Below are 18,196 nucleotides of genomic sequence, written 5' to 3' on the forward strand. Positions count from 1 at the left end.
AGAGCTAATACTCTACCTCTGCCCTGTCACGTGGAGACTGACGCCCTTGCTTGCAGCTATAAATAAAGGGACGGTGGCTCATCCGACACCTCAGATTCTGGAAAGTCTGTCATCACTGGTCTAAGTATTAGAGAGAGTTGAGCTTTACATATCACTTTACATCACTGTCTTTTTGCGCTAACGTTCTTATCCTCCTCTTTCCAGGTCACCACGACCTCAAGCGGCTACGAGTTTAGTTGTCAGCACGGGCCGACGGAATGTCTGGGCAACAAGTTACACGCGTGTGGCATTGCACTGGCTGAGAGCAGAACGCTGCAGGTTTCGTATGCCGCGTGTATGATGAGCAACTACACCGACGTTGAGTCAGCTTCAGAAAAGGTGAGTACAGTCTGAAACTTTATTTCTGCAAACCTGCAGCACACATTATACTGTGAGCAATCTTTTCAGGGTCCTTCGTAACCCAAGGTCACTGATATTTCTATACGTATGAATCTGTACACTGAGCAAGTACCGTAGGAAACGAAGAAGAAATTTGGAAAGGGAATCAGACTTGAGGGTTAATGTAGGTAGGAGGAGAAGCTTTGTTGAATTGTCGGTCATTAAAAAGGAGAGGATTTATGTCTCTATAAATGGGGTATGAATCCATTATCTTAATGTGCTTACTTTTTTGTAATATTACTTAACTGTAAGAGATTGTAATTCCGGCACATCTGGGAAAGGACTTGGAAGGCCATTTTAAACGAATGGATAGTGTATTGTGCAGACATAATGTCGTATGGTCTAACCATAGAACTCCCCAAGTTCATCATAGAAGTAAAACAAGAGCAAAGGAATTCAGCCGACTTGATTCAGGCGATGCTGGGAGACTTACATTACTATATTGCAGTACCTGTGTTGTTCTAATTGAAACGTCCCCTTTTTAGAACAATTATACCAGACTGTGCTTAAACTGATACACAATATTTTTTAGCGCAACGCAATCTGACTTTCAAAAATCCCTACAAAAGAATGGCCCTGACTAACAATAACCTATACGTTTCACAAATCACTTACCTCACAAAAATCTTCGTTACTGGAACTACTGCAATACAGCGAGCGCCACTACTGCCAGCTAAATAAAAGATTCAAACTACGGAAGGCACTAACTACTGATAGGCGTAGTTAGTAAATGAAAGATTTTAATAGAGAACAAACAATGTATTTACCTTAATAGTCATAATATATCTAGCAGTTCATGACAAATTACAAAACTCCGCCATCTCTCTCCGCACATCCACCACTGCTGGCGGCTCACCTCCAACTGCGCAACGCTACGCGTTGTTCACATCCAGCTGCCGCTGCCCAACACTACAATGGCAGACAACAATGCAAACTAGCCACAGACTGCACACAGCACACCCAGTGATTTTCATACAGAGCGCTATGTAACGTTGCCAATAAGAAAACATAAACAGCCTACTTACATAATGTACAATAACGCAAAAACGTCGCACCACGAAAAAAATAATGTAGCGTAGTGAAATTTCTGGAATATATTAGTCTAGGTAACATGTGTAATTTATGAACAGTGCATGATCGTAGGTTAATGTAAGCGCGAGATAAGCCATTGAAAGTGTGAAATGCTGGTACATTAATAACCGATGTAACAGCCAGAATCTCGAATGCAAACATAGAAATGTGCCTGCTTTGTGTTGTACAGTCTGACAAAGCCACCACTTGCAAAGTAGGTTAGAAATCAGATTAATAATGTTGCTCACGCAGCATATGTTCGCTTTATCGGGCAACAACAAAGTTGTTGATTGTGGATGAGCCGGCCGGGGTGGCCGAGAGGTTCTAGGCGCCTCAGTCTGGAACTGCGCGACCGGTCCGGTCGCAGGTTCGAATCCTGCCTTGGGCATGGATGTATGTGATGTCCTTAGGTTAGTTAGGTTTAAGTAGTTCTAAGTTCTAGGGGACTGATGACTTCAGCTGTTAAGTCCCATAGTGCTCAGAGCCATTTGAACCATTTTTTTGATTGTGGATGGTATCCTCAGAATGGAAATAATGAAGTCACTGTAAAAAAGTCATTAATTTTGGCACTTATCTTGAATGGATTCCCACGTAGATTTCTTCGAAGTTCTTATGGCTCATCTTCTTGATTCTAGGGTGATTTCACTTTGACTGCTGGAAGGCCAGATCTGTATTTTAGCAATATTTGAAGACCTAATGAATGCGTTTTTCAGGAAATTCTTAATGATTCAAGAATCCCAGATCAGAATAATGGTATAGTAGAAATAATTTTTGACTTGGTGTTCACGATCCACATTTTTATTGATTTTCTTGTAAATTCACATATACGTTTTCTTTATTGCCACATCATCAAGAAAACAGTTTTGTATCAATCTTCATATATTTACTCGTAATTTCCACTTTAACCAAACACAAGACTTGACTCTTCTTTTACAAAGCGAAATAACAACTTCTGCAATGTGAAACATGGACTGCTCTGTGCGCATTCGCGCCAAAACGGTTACAAATAAGTCAAAGATTATGACAGTCTCACAGAAATGAATACACGCAAGAACCATATCATTGTAATATATCGATACATCGGAGTACCTATACATTAATAAAACCGAATGTGAATATTGTCACAAAAATACGTCTGTTACTTCGCAGAAAAGTAGTACGATATTACTGGTATCGAGGACTGGGGTTGGAGTGCCGTAATGGTCACGTAAATAAAGAACCATTACAACAGGAGCCGAGTGTCAGTTTGTGACACGGAGGTTCACTTCCACGGTCAGTACAGGGACGGTAAATGCTGTGTGTGAATGACGCTGCAGTTGTCGTCCGAAGATGTCCCATACGTGCTCCATTGGAGACAGATCTGGTGACCGAGCATGCCACGGCAACATGTCGACACTCTGCGGAGCATATTAGATGACTATAGCAGAATGTGGGCGAGCGTTATCCTGTTGGAAAACACCCCACAACAGGTCGAATCACTGGCGTACAAATTTGCAGTAAGGGTGCGTGGGATAACCACGAGGGTGCTTCTGCTGTCATACGAAGTCGCACCCCAGACCATAACTCCAGGTGTAGTCCCAGTGGGTATAGCAAGCAGGGCTCCTTCTAACCAACACTCGGCCATCACTGGCACCGAGGCGGAATCAGCTTTCATCAGAAAACAGAACAGACCTCCACCTTGCCCTTCAATGATCTCAGGCTCGGCACCAGTAAAGTCGCGAATGGCGGTGGTTTGAGGTCCGTGGAACGCCCGCTTACAAGTCATTTGGCACGGAGCTGTCCCTGAAGTAATCGATTTGTAATAGTTCGTTGCAAAAAAAAGCGAATAAAGTGTCAGTAGAAGCCTTCCTAAGGGACAATCTCCATTCCTTCCGAACTGACTATACAAATGTAGGCGAGATGTGGCTCAAATTCAAAGATATAGTAGCCACAGCAATTGACAGATTCATACCTCATAAATTGGTAAGAGATGGAACTGATCCCCCATGGTACACAAAACAGGTCCGAACGCTCTTGCAGAGGCAACGGAAAAAGCATGCAAAGTTCAGAAGAACGCGAAATCCCGAAGATTGGCTAAAATTTACAGACGCGCGAAATTTGGCACGGACTTCAACGCGAGATACCTTTAATAGGTTCCACAACGAAACATTGTCTCGTAATTTGGTAGAAAATCCGAAGAAATTCTGGTCGTATGTAAAGTACACAAGCGGCAAGACGCAGTCAATAGCTTCGGTGCGCAGTGCCGATGGTACTGTTACCGACGACTGTGCCGCTAAAGCGGAGTTATTGAACGCAGTTTTCCGAAATTCCTTCACCAGGGAAGACGAATGGAATATGCCAGAATTTGAAACACGAACAGCTGCTAGCATGAGTTTCTTAGAAGTAGATACCTTAGGGGTTGCGAAGCAACTCAAATCCCTCGATACGGGCAAGTGTTCATGTCCAGATTGTATACCGATTAGGTTCCTTTCAGATTACGCTGATACAATAGCTCCCTACTTAGCAATCATATGCAACCGCTCGCTCACCGGTAGAACTGTACCTACAGATTGGAAAATTGCGCAGGTCGCACCAGTGTTTAAGAAGGTTAGTAGGAGTAATACATCGAACTACAGACCTATATCATTGACGTCGGTTTGCAGTAGGCTTTTGGAGCATATACTGTATTCAAACATTATGAATCACCTCGAAGGGAACGATCTATTGATACGTAATCAGCATGATTTCAGAAAACATCGTTCTTGTGCAACGCAGCTAGCTCTTTATTCGCACGAAGTAATGGCCGCTATCGGCAGGGGATCTCAAGTTGATTCCGTATTTCTAGATTTCCGGAAAGCTTTTGACACCGTTCCTCACAAGCGACTTCTAATCAAGCTGCGGGCCTATGGGGTATCGTCTCAGTTGTGCCACTGGATTCGTGATTTCCTGTCAGGAAGGTCGCAGTTCGTAGTACTCGTAATATACGGCAAATCATCGAGTAAAGCTGAAGTGATATCAGGTGTTCCCCAGGGAAGCGTCCTGGGACCCCTGCTGTTCCTGATCTATATAAATGACCTGGGTGACAATCTGAGCAGTTCTCTTAGGTTGTTCGCAGATGATGCTGTAATTTACCGTCTAGTAAGGTCATCCGTAGACCAGTATCAGTTGCAAAACGATTTAGAAAAGATTGCTGTATGATGTGGCAGGTGGCAGTTGAAGCTAAATAACGAAAAGTGTGAGGTGATCCACATGAGTTCCAAAAGAAATCCGTTGGAATTTGATTACTCGATAAATAGTACAATTCTCAAGGCTGTCAATTCAACTAAGTACCTTGGCGTAAAAATTGCGAACAACTTCAGTTGGAAAGACCACATAGATAATATTGTGGGGAAGGTGAGCCAAAGGTTGCGTTTCATTGGCAGGACACTTAGAAGATGCAACAAGTCCACTAAAGAGACAGCTTACACTACACTCGTTCGTCCTCTGTTAGAATATTGCTGCGCGGTGTGGGATCCTTACCAGGTGGGATTGACGGAGGACATCGAAAGGGTGGAAAAAAGGGCAGCTCGTTTTGTATTATCACGTAATAGTGGGGAGAGTGTGACAGATATGATACGCGAGTTGGTATGGAAGTCACTAAAGCAAAGACGTTTTTCGTCGCGGCAAGATCTATTTACGAACTTTCAGTCACTAACTTTCTCTTCCGAATGCGAAAATATTTTGTTGAGTCCAGCCTACATAGGTAGGAATGATCATGAAAATAAAATAAGAGAAATCAGAGCTCGAACAGAAAGGTACAGGTGTTCGTTTTTCCCGCGCGCTGTTCGGGAGTGAAATGGTAGACAGATAGTATGATTGTGGTTCGATGAACCCTCTGCCAAGCACTTAAATGTGAATTGCAGAGTAATCATGTAGATGTAGATGTAGATGTAGATGTAGACTGTGGCGCCAACTTCTGCTGAAGTTGCAGCTGTAGCTGCAGTACTATGCGCCAGAGCCATACGCCGAACACGATGGTTTTCCCTCTCGGTAATGCTACGTGGCCGTCAGGAGGCCGGTCTTGTTACGTCTGGTCCCGCCGGAGGTTCGAGTCCTCCCTCGGGCATGGCTGTGTGTGTTGTTCTTAGCGTAAGTTAGTTTAGGTAGTGCATAAGCTTAGGGACTGATGACCTTAGCAGTTAAGTCCCATAAGATTTCACACACATATGAACATTTTTTGAACTTCTTCTTGCGACCAAATATTCTTGTGAACTCTGCTGCCGGAAATCTTGTGCTGCTGCCACATTCCTGCCAGGCGTTTGTGCAGTATCACAGAAGGAACAGACACCTTCTCATAGCCGTATTACACGTCGTTCAAACTCAGTGAGGTGTTCATAACGGCATCTTTGTCGCCTTAGAGGCATTCCTGACTAACGTCAACTGACAACGTCCGATCTGAAAGGTAAGTAACGATCAATGTGTATTTAAAGCAACCTGATTTGCGCCACTCTTGTGCAAGTGGCGTGAATTTTCAATGTACATCGTCTTTCGGATGTAGAAAGACGTTTATGCCGTAGAGCACCTTATCGGTGTTCCGACTTTTTCCGTCTGTGTGTATATAAATAACTTTGTCAATAACGGTTATGCACACATGATAACAGTTTTAATGAGCTCGTCGCACTAATGAGAGATGAACCCAGTCTTTAGATTTCTGGTATTTCGTCTAGAAGTAGATTTAGTGTTTTCAGAGAATATTCTAAAGCTAAACTTTAACATTGTCTATGTTAAAAAATGACGAAATTCCCCCAGCTGTATTAAGGTGTTGGTTTTATTCGCAACTAGTTTCGATGTTGTTACAACATCATCTTCAGGCCCATACTTGTTGACAGCAACTGTATGTGTGTGTGCAGCTGTAGGTAGGTAGGTAGGTAGGTAGGGAGGTAGGTAGGTAGGTAGGTAGGTAGGTAGGTAGGACTACCTACCTTCCGCATGGAACACGCCTATCTCACCACTGACTACTAGTGACACATACAGTTGCTGTCAACAAGAAGGGGCTGAAAATGATGTTCTAACAACATCGAAACTAGTTGCGAATAAAACCAACACCTTAATACAGCTGGAGGAATTTCGTCATTTTTTAACATATTATACCAGCTGACGTCCCAAGTCGTCCGTTTCAATTATGGATATACGAAGATTTAACATTGGTTTCTGGCCATACTGCTCCACTTTCAAGAGCGTGCTCCGTCGACTCCCTCGGTATCTCTTTGGGATCTCCAGTTGGGTCGCCCACCCCCTTTCACTGCCCAGTGCCTGCTCAGCTCACGTGGCCCAGCCACCACACGGCATCTTGCCAGCCATATACCGCCTATCGAAACATTCTGCTTTGAATATGACTGCACAGCGGACTCACCTTTGGTAATGCCACCAGCCCGTGTACTACTGTCAGCTATTATTCTTATGGACCTGCTCTCGACTGCAGAGGTAACGATACACTTGCATGGGCTATTTTTTTCTCAACCTACAATCTGTTCCAAAACTGAATCCACAGTGAAAATCCGGCGAAGCTTTGTGCAGTTGTGCTGCGCTGTTTCGCTAGTATTTCCGTCTATCCCACCATGTCGCATTTTTCAGTTCTGAGTGCACTATGAGCACGGCAAGGTGCCTGAAAAAATTCCCTCTCCCGCCAAGTGTGAACCACCCACTGAAGGATATCGCCCGATTTCATGCATCTCGTATAACGTAAATGCCATGCGCTTGCCTCTCCATGCCAGTTCTCAGTCACATGCTGCAGGTGCAATGAAGACGTTCCTGCAGCGTTTCCGATGGTAAGTGTTTCATTAACCACCATACAGCCCGATCTTGTCTCCCTCTTAGTTTTATCTCTTTGCTCACATGAACTTCAGACTACGAGGAGAGCATTTGGGCCCAGACAGCGTCGGGAATTGACGGAAATCACTGGAGGAACGAAGTGACGAAGGTATCGGAAAGTTGGTACAACGCTACGACAAGTATCTACATATTGCAAATAAAGCATTTTTGGTTTACACTTTGGTTTCCATGACGCGACCGATCGCAAGTTGCGGTTGCGCGGGGGCGGGGGGGGGGGGGGGGGGGTGAGGGGAGGACACACCTCGTGAAACGGTACATAAGAGCAAATCACTCTCTGTGTAACGGGGCAGGGCACACGATTCATGTGGAAATGTGTCCGACGTGATTGTGGCCACACAGTGGGAATTAAGAAACTTCGAGTGTGGAATGGTAATTAGAGGTAGATGCATACGACATTTTACTTCAGAAAATGTTCGGCAATTCAGTGTTCCGAGATCTACAGTATCAAGTGGGTGCCGAAAATACCAGATTTCAGTCATTACGTCTCACCAAGGACAATGCAGTGGGCGATGGGCTCCATTTAACGAACGAGAGCAGTGGCATTTGCGTAGACAAGTGGGTGCTAACAGACAAGCAATACTGCATGAAATAAGCACACTAGTCAATGAGGGGGCGTAAGGCGAACGTATCCGTGAGGACAGTGCTGCGAAATTTGGCGCTGATGGGCTACTGCAACAGGCGACCGATGCGAGTGCCTTTGCTAACAGCACGACATCACCTGCAGCGCCGCTCCTTTGCCCGTGACCACATCGGTGGGAGCCTAGACGGCTGGAAACCTGTGGCCTGGTCAGATGAGTCCCGGTTTCAGTTGGCGAGAGCTGGAGGGAGGGTTACAGTGTGGCGCAGACCCCGCGAAACCGTGGACCCAAGTTGTCAACAAGGCACTGTGCAAGCTGGTGGTGGCTCCAAAATGGTGTGGGCTGTGTTTACACGGAACGGAATGTGCCTTCTCGCCCAACTGAACCGATCACTACCTCGATACTACTTCCAGCCATTCATGGACTCGATTTTCCAAAAAAAAAAAAAAAAAAAAATTGAATTTTTACACATGACAGTGTGTCGTGTCACCACCATAATTGTTCACGACTGGTTTGAAGAGCGTTATGGACAATTCGAGCAAATGATTAGCTGACCCAGCTCGCCGGGCATGAATCCCATTGAACATTTATGGGACGTAATCAGGAGTCCAGTTCGTTCACAAACTCCTACACCAGGAACTCTTCCGCAGTTATGGACGGCTATAGAGGCAGCATGGCTATTTTTGGAGGTGATTTGCTACCACTCGTTGAGTCCATGCCACGTGGAGTTGCTACAGTCCGCCGTGCGAAAGGAGGTCCGACACGATGTTAGGAAGTGTCCCATGACTTTTGTCACCTCAGTATATATACACTCCTGGAAATGGAAAAAAAAACACATTGACACCGGTGTGTCAGACCCACCATACTTGCTCCGGACACTGCGAGAGGGCTGTACAACAATGATCACACGCACGGCACAGCGGACACACCAGGAACCGCGATGTTGGCCGTCGACTGGCGCTAGCTGCGCAGCATTTGTGCACCGCCGCCGTCAGTGTCAGCCAGTTTGCCGTGGCATACGGAGCTCCATCGCAGTCTTTAACACTGGTAGCATGCCGCGACAGCGTGGACGTGAACCGTATGTGCAGTTGACGGACTTTGAGCGAGGGCGTATAGTGGGCATGCGGGAGGCCGGGTGGACGTACCGCCGAATTGCTCAACACGTGGGGCGTGAGGTCTCCACAGTACATCGATGTTGTCGCCAGTGGTCGGCGGAAGGTGCACGTGCCCGTCGACCTGGGACCGGACCGCAGCGACGCACGGATGCACGCCAAGACCGTAGGATCGTACGCAGTGCCGTAGGGGACCGCACCGCCACTTCCCAGCAAATTAGGAACACTGTTGCTCCTGGGGTATCGGCGAGGACCATTCGCAACCGTCTCCATGAAGCTGGGCTACGGTCCCGCACACCGTTAGGCCGTCTTCCGCTCACGCCCCAACATCGTGCAGCCCGCCTCCAGTGGTGTCGCGACAGGCGTGAATGGAGGGACGAATGGAGACGTGTCGTCTTCAGCGATGAGAGTCACTTCTGCCTTGGTGCCAATGATGGTCGTATGCGTGTTTGGCGCCGTGCAGGTGAGCGCCACAATCAGGACTGCATACGACCGAGGCACACAGGGCCAACACCCGGCATCATGGTGTGGGGAGCGATCTCCTACACTGGCCGTACACCACTGGTGATCGTCGAGGGGACACTGAATAGTCATCGAACCCATCGTTCTACCATTCCTAGACCGGCAAGGGAACTTGCTGTTCCAACAGGACAATGCACGTCCGCATGTATCCCGTGCCACCCAACGTGCTCTAGAAGGTGTAAGTCAACTACCCTGGCCAGCAAGATCTCCGGATCTGTCCCCCATTGAGCATGTTTGGGACTGGATGAAGCGTCGTCTCACGCGGTCTGCACGTCCAGCACGAACGCTGGTCCAACTGAGGCGCCAGGTGGAAATGGCATGGCAAGCCGTTCCACAGGACTACATCCAGCATCTCTACGATCGTCTCCATGGGAGAATAGCAGCCTGCATTGCTGCGAAAGGTGGATATACACTGTACTAGTGCCGACATTGTGCATGCTCTGTTGCCTGTGTCTATGTGCCTGTGGTTCTGTCAGTGTGATCATGTGATGTATCTGACCCCAGGAATGTGCCAATAAAGTTTCCCCTTCCTGGGACAATGAATTCCTCTTTAGGTCCCCACCAGACGTAACAGTCGAGCCTCCGCACGTCTTTCTGGGCTTCACTGCGGTTTTCCAGCGTTTCGAGTTCCCCGTGTGTGACAACTTTATCTACGGCTTCCGACACAAGACCATATGCGTGAATACAGTGAGCGGCAAGGGGTCTGCAACGACGCCGTCGATTTCTCCTCAGCAACTTTAACATTTGAATGCTTTATGTGTGTTGTACACTACTGGCCATTAAAACTGCTACACGACGAAGATGACGTGTTACAGCCGTGAAATTTAACCGACAGGAAGAAGATGCTGTGATATGAAAATGATTAACTTTTCACAGCATTCACACAAGACTGGCGCCGGTGGCGGCACGTACAACGTGCTGACATGAGAAAAGGTTCCAACCGATTTCTCATACACAAACAGCAGTTGACCGACGTTGCCTGGTGAAACGTTGTTGTGATGCCTCGTGTAAGTAGGAGAAATGCGTACCATCACGTTTCCGACTTTGAAAAACGTCGGATTGTATCCTATCGCGATTGCGGTTTATCGTATCGCGACATTGCTGTTCGCGTTGGTCGAGATCCAATGACTGTTAGCAGAATATGGAATCGGTGGGTTCAGGAGGGTAATACGGAACGCCGTTCTGGATCTCAACGGCCTCGCATCACTAGCAGTCGAGATGACAGGCATCTTATCCGCATGGCTGTAACGGATCGTGCAGCCACGTCTCGATCCCTGAGTCAACAATGGGGACGTTTGCAAGACAACCACCATCTGCACGAACAGTTCGACGACATTTGCAGCAGCTTGGACTATCAGCTCGGTGACCATGGCTGCGGTTACCCTTGACGCTGCATCAGAGACAGGAGCGCCTGCGATGGTGTACTGAACGACGAACCTGGGTGCACGAATGGCAAAACGTTATTTTTTCGGATGAATCCAGGTTCTGTTTACAGCATCATGATGAACGCACATTGGAAGCGTCTATTCGTCATCGCCATACTGGCGTATCACCCGGCGTGATGGTATCGGGTGCCATTGGTTACACGTCTCGGTCACCTCTTGTGCGCATTGACGGCACTTTGAACAGTGGACGTTACATTTCAGATGTGTTACGACCCGTGGCTCTACCCTTCATTCCATTCCTGCAAAACCCTACATTTCCGCAGGAGAATGCACGACCGCATGTTGCAGGTCCTGTACGGGCCTTTCTGGTCACAGAAAATGTTCGACTGCTGCCTTGGCCAGCACATTCTCCAGATCTCTCAGCAATTGAAAACGTCTGGTCAATGGTGGTCGAGTAACTGGCTCCTCACAATAGGCCAGTCACTAATGTTGATGAACTGTGGTATCGTGTTGAAGCTGCATGGGCAGCTGTACCTGTACACGCCATACAAGCTCTGTTTGACTCAATGCCCAGGCGTATCAAGGCAGTCATTATGGCCAGAGGTGCTTGTTCTGGCTACTGATTTCTCACGATCTATGCACCCAAATTGCGTGAAAATGTAATCACATGTCAGTTGTAGTATAATATATTTGTCCAATGAATACTCGTCTATCGTCTTCATTTCTTCTTCGTGTAGCAATTTTTAATGGCCACTAGTGTATCTATTGAAGTGTAACTTCACGCATTTTTAAAGCTATTCTTGCAGCACACAACCATTTTACAGTGTTAACTGGGTAACTGTGTATTTGTATAGCTAATTAAATTTTTCATTATAATATTTTTATTGAAATACTTCTATGTGTCTTTTATTTTTCCTTCCTCGAATGTTTGCAGTGTGCTGGCGAGTTGGGCCTGTCGTTCCCAACCATTTCAGACTGCGCAAATGGTCAGGCCGGCAATGAACTCCTGAGGGCGTACGGGAACGTTACCAGCGACCTGAGTCCTGCGCTGACCTTTGTTCCGACAGTCACACTGAACGGGGTGAGTCATGCGATATACCTGTTGTGTTCAGCTCAGTTCATTCTCACTGTATGTGAACAAGGTATAATTCCTTAAAGTAGTGTTGCTTTCGAATGTACGAAATTGAAACGATAACTGTTAACGTGTCTGTTTAGCTAACCTAAATAACTTGCTCGTCAAATGTTCTGGAGGCAGCACAAAAATCTTCTTATTTCCTTTAAAAATATGCTGTAGTGTTTGTTTGTTTTCACCGACGACCTTAATACTTCTTCATTCTTTACTATTTTTCTCCAGTTATGTTTTCCATCCGTCCTCAAATCTTCAACTCAGACTACTTCGGTCTTTTCCCATTCTCCTTCCATACCGTACGCATTCCTATGCCACGCAAAACCACTCTACACTCAAAACATATGACCAGACTTTTTCTAACTGTCTCTAGTTTTCTACACCCCCATCTTCTATTTGCTATTCAATGCTTTCTTATACATTACATTTTTGTTTTTATTTCGTGATTGTATATTTTATCCTTATTTATTGAGGTGGCTGAGCATTTGAAATTCTTTCGATGTTGAACTGTACCCTGTTCTAATCTTATGGTTGTCTTGGTTTGCCATTCTAGTAATAGTCTTCCTATTTTTAATATTAATTCTCATCCAATGCTTATCTCCACCCATGAACCATGGACATTGCGGTTGGTGGGGAGGCCTGCGTGCCTCAGCGATACAGAAAGCCGTACCGTAGGTGCAACCACAACGGAGGGGTATCTGTTGAGAGGCCAGACAAACGTGTGGTTCCTGAAGAGGGGCAGCAGCCTTTTCAGTAGTTGCAGGGGCAACAGTCTGGATGACTGACTGATCTGGCCTTGTAACGTCAACCAAAACAGCCTTGCTGTGCTGGTACTGCGAACGGCTGAAAGCAAGGGGAAACTAGAGCCGTAATTTTTCCCGAGGGCATGAAGCTTTACTGTATGGTTAAATGATGCTGGCGTCCTCTTGGGTAAAATATTCCGGAGGTAAAATAGTCTCCCACTCAGGACTACCCAGGACGATGTTGTTATCAGGAGGAAGAAAACTTGCGTTCTACGGATCGGAGCGTGGAATGTCAGATCCCTTAATCGGGCACGTGGGTTAGAAAATTTGAAAAGGGGAATGGATAGGTTACAGTTAGATATTGTGGAAATTAGTGAAATTCGGTGGCAGGAGGAACAAGACTTCTGGTCAGGTGAATGCAGGGTTATGAATACAAAATCAAATAGGGGTAATGCAGGAGTAGGTTAAATAATGAATAAAAAATAGGAGCGCGATTAAGCTACTACAAACAGCATAATGAACGCATTATTGTGCTCAAGATAGACAAGAAGCCCGTGCCTACCACAGTAGTACAAATTTACATGCCAACTAGCTCCGCAGATGAAGAGATTGAAGAAATTTATGGTGAGATAAAAGAAATTATTCAGATAGTGAAGGAAGACGAAAATTTAATAGTCACTGGGGACTAAAACTCGATACTAGAAAAAGGAAGAGAAGGAAAAGTAGTAGGTGAATGTGCAATGGGGGTAATGCATGAAAGAGGAAGCCGCCTGGTAGAATTTTGCACAGAGCATAACTTAATCATAGCTGACACTTGGTTTAAAAATAATAAAAGAAGGTTGTATACGTGGAAGAGGCCTGTAGACACTGGAAGGTTTCAGGCAGATTCTATAATGGTAAGACAGAGAGTTAGGAACCAGGTTTTAAATTGTAAGACATTTCCAAGGGCAGATATGGACTCTGACCACAATCTATTGATTATGAACTGTAGATTAAAACTGAAGAAATTACAATAAAGGTGGGAATTTAAGAAGATGGGCCTGGATAAATTGAAAGAACCAGAGAGTTTCAGAGAGAGTATTAGGGAACGATTGACAAGAACAGGGGAAAGAAATACAGTAGAAGAAGAATGGGTACCTTTTGAGAGATGAAATAGTGAAGGCAGCAGAGGATCAAGTAGGTAAAAAGTTGAGGGCTAATAGAAATCCTTGGGATACAGAAGAAATATTGAATTTAATCGAAGAAAGGAGAAAATATAAAAATGCAGTAAATGGAGCAGGCAAAAAGGAATACAAGCGTCTCAAAAATGAGATCGACAGGAAATGCAAAATGGCTAAACAGGGATGGCTAGAGGACAAATGTAAGGATGCAGAGGTATATATCACTAGCTGCAAGATTGATTCTGCGTCCAGGGATATTAAAGAGACCTTCGGAGAAAAGAGAACGCATGAATATCAAGAGCTCAGATGGAAAACCTAAAGAAAGCAGGGAAAGCAGAAAGTTGGAAGGAGTATATAGAGGTTCTGCACAAGGGCGATGTACTCGACGACAATATTATGGAAATGGAAGAATGAAAAATGGGAGATATGGTAATGTATGAAGATTTTAACAGAGCACTGGAAGACCGAAGTCGAAACAAGCCCCAGGAGTAGACAACATTCCATCAGAACTACTGTTAGCAATGGGAAATCCAGCCAGGACAAAACTAAACAATCTGGTGAGCAAGCTGTATGAGGCGGGCGAAATACCCTCTGACTTCAGGAAGAATATAATAATTCCAATCCCAAAGAAAGCAGGTGTTGACAGGTGTAAAAATTACTGAACTATCAATTTAATAAGTCACGGCTGCAAAATACTAACACGAATTCATTACAGACGAATGAAAAAACTGGTAGAAGACGACCTCAGGGAAGATCAGTTTGGATTCCATAGAAATATTAGAACACGCAATACTGACTCTAAGACTTATCTTAGAAGATAGAATAAGGAAAGGCAAACTACGTTTCTAGCAGTTGTAAACTTAGAGAAAGCTTTTGACAATGTTGGCTAGAATATTCTCTAATTCTGAAGGTGGCAGGAGTAAAAACATGGAGCGAAAGGCTATTTACAGTTTGTACAGAAACCAGATGGCAGTTATAAGAGTCGAGGGGCATGAAAGCAAGTAGTGTTTGGGAAGGGAGTGAGAAAGGGTTGTAGCCTATCCCCGATGTTATTCAATCTATATACTGAGCAAGCAGTAAAGGAAACAAAAGAAAAATTCGGAGTGCGAATTAAAATCCATGGAGAAGAAATGAAAACTTCGAGGTTGGCCGATGACATTGTAATTATGTCAGAGACAGCAAAGGACCTGGAAGAGCAGTTGAACAGAATGGACAGTCTTCAAACAAGGATAAATGTAGATTGGAACTTAAGTAGTGGCAACTGTTCTGTGGAGACACTATGCAATGGAATCTAGTATTGTCGCTGAAAGCACACGTTGCACCTACCTTACCTCCGAGCAAATGGACTCGCCCGTCCCACGTCAACGGCGTGCGTAAAATCTAGGGAAACACAGTGATTTGTGAGCGAGCGGTCAAACGTAACGGTGTCACTGTGTTTTCGAAACAGCAACAACGGAGTTGGATCAAGATTGAATGTGCCAGAGGTCGTACAGCACGACAGTGTCATCGAGGTCTTCAAGAGGCGTGCAAGGAATCGACATAGCCGTACAGAACAGTGGCACGTTGGGTACAAGCCTTCAACGAAGGTCGGCAAACTGTGGCAGACATGCATCGCATTACGTCAATGATCAGTATTACTGTTCGATTTTGGAACATCACCTGCGACGAGCTTTGCGAAAGAAGCGGGGACACTTTCTGCGCAACCCACCCATCATTTTACACGACAATGCGGGGGCGCATACAGCGCAAGCTGTGGCTGCTCTGTTCGGTCGATGGGACTGGGAAGTACTGTACCATCCACTATACTCCCCGGACGCAAGTCCTTGTGACTTTGATTTGATTCCGAAAATGAAGCAACCACTTCGTGGCATTCGCTTTAGAACTGTTCCAGAGATTAGACAGGCAGCAGACTGCTCCGTTTGCACCATCAACAGAACAGGCTCTGCTGACGGTATACTACGCCTTCCACATCGCAGGCAACGAGTCCTACACAACGCTGGTGAATACTTTGAAGGACAGTAACAGGTGCAAACATGTAACTCTTTTGTATCGGTTGTGAATAAATAGTTACCGCTATTTAAGTTCCAACGCTCGTAAGATGAACATCAACAAAAGCAAAACGAGGATAATGGAATGTAGTCTAGTTAAATCAGGTGATGCTGAGGTAATTAGATTAGAAAATGAGACACTTAAAGTAGTAGATGAGTCTTACTATTTAGGGAGCAAAATAACTGATGATGGTCGAAGTAGAGAGGATATAAAATTTAGACTGGCAATGGAAAGGAAAGCGTTTCTGAAGAACAGAAATTTGTTAACATCGAGTATTGATGTAAGTGTCAGGAAATCGTTTCTGAAAGTATTTGTATGGAGTGTAGCCGTGTATGGATGTGAAACATGGACGATAAATAGTTTAGACAAGAAGAGAATAGAAAGTTTCGAAATTTGATGCTACAGAGGAATGCTGAAGATTAGATGCGTAGATCACGTAACTATTGAGGAACAACTGAATAGAATTGGGGAGAAGAGGAATTTGAGGCACAACCTGACTAGAAGAAGTGATCGGTTGGAAGGACACGTTCTGAGGCATCAAGGTATGACCAAGTTAGTATTGGGGGCAGCGTGGAGGGTAAAAATCGTAGAGAGAGTCCAAGAGATGAATACACTAAGCAGATTCAGAAGGATGTAGGTTTCATTAGTTACTGGAGGATGAAGCAGCTTGCACAGGATAGAGTAGCATGGCGAGCTGCAACAAACCAGTCTGTGGACTGAAGACCACAACCGCAAACAACAACTTACCCCTAGAAATAAAATTATGTTCTCACATCCTGCCCGCTACACTCACACGCGTGCGCGCGCGCGCGTGCACACACACACACACACACACACACACACACACACACACACACACACACACACACACACATATATACTTCAGTGCCAGTTTGAAGAAAGCCATAACATGTAATGGCTATAGGCTAGTAGAAACTGTACCCAGATTCGTTTGTAGTGAAACTCCAATACTATTTCGCTATTAGTCACTATTCTCGTTGCAACTGAAGATGCCAAAAGTTTCTGTGCTGTGAAAGCTTCAAGTAACGCAGTAAATTAAAGTACTGATTTTTTATCCCCTTTGTGTTAAGCAGCCGATCAAAGAATCTACTAGAAGCGAATGTAGGAAGTATAGTCTGAACATACATCTGAGCCGGCCGAGTTGGCCGAGTGGTTCTAGGCGCTACAGTCTGGAACCGAGAGACCGCTACGGTCGCAGGTTCGAATCCTGCCTCTGGCATGGTTGTGTGTGTTATCCTTAGGTTAGACAGGTTTACGTAATTCTAAGTTCTAGGGGACTGATTACCTCGGACGTTAAGTCCCATAGTGCTCAGAGCCATTTGAACCATACATCTGAGTTTTACGCTTCTGACTGCAAAATAAAATGCCCACATTTCAGACGAACTGCACAGTCTCAGTTAGGAACATTTTAGGTATTCCATTCATATTATGAGGTGGTCATATTGGTTTCATAAAGACACTTTTCCGCCAGTTTTCAGTTATAATTTTGTAAGAATATTTGCTTTGTTTCCACAGTGCCTAGTGTTTCCTGTCAACTAATTCTAAATTGTTCCCACACCGCCAACTACCTTAGATCTTGGCTGCACTTTTGAGATGTACCTAGTTTTGTTTAGAACATTGGAGGGGCTTGAGGTATAAACTGAGAATAAACGGCTTTGCATACCCTTCCCTGCTGTGACAAAATCCGACACACGTCACCCGGGCTGCTTTGTGCACAAAAAGAAGGCTTCCAGCTGAATCTGCCGCCTCCCTGTCCTTTGGGACTCTCTTCGCCGTCACTGAAGAGACATCCATCGCCTATGCCGCTCAGTTGGTTACTTTACTGACTGTCATTAGATGAACATAGTTTTCCCTATTATTTTCAAAGTAAACTCGTAATTTTGTGTCTAGTTTTTACGAAAAATGCCGTATAGGTCGCTCGTTAGATTTTCATTTATTACAAGGTCTCAGGTCGAAATTTTGAACTGCGGGTTGCAAGTTAGGATCTGATGATGAGGGTAGGCGAAACGGCGTAATAATTGAAAGTACATTGAGAGGTGTGCACGACATTATTTAAAAAAATTAATAATGACTGCGGTGTCATGCAGTGAGTTTACTACCTTTATTAACAAACTGTGTATATACAGGGTGTATCACTTAAA

At 45.1% G+C, this 18,196-nt stretch overlaps 1 protein-coding gene across 1 annotated transcript in view; it reads left to right on the top strand.

Annotated features, from left to right (window-relative positions):
- Positions 1-18,196, top strand: part of LOC124717218 (GILT-like protein 1) — a 62,902-nt gene that overhangs the window by 25,586 nt on the left and 19,120 nt on the right. Inside the window, exons 3-4 of the mRNA XM_047244006.1 lie at positions 205-378; positions 11,891-12,037. Of these exons, the coding sequence (XP_047099962.1) occupies positions 205-378; positions 11,891-12,037 (321 nt within the window). The remainder of the gene's footprint in view (positions 1-204; positions 379-11,890; positions 12,038-18,196) is intronic.

Source organism: Schistocerca piceifrons, chromosome 9 (assembly GCF_021461385.2).
Source record: "Schistocerca piceifrons isolate TAMUIC-IGC-003096 chromosome 9, iqSchPice1.1, whole genome shotgun sequence".
NCBI classification, from domain to species: domain Eukaryota; kingdom Metazoa; phylum Arthropoda; class Insecta; order Orthoptera; family Acrididae; genus Schistocerca; species Schistocerca piceifrons.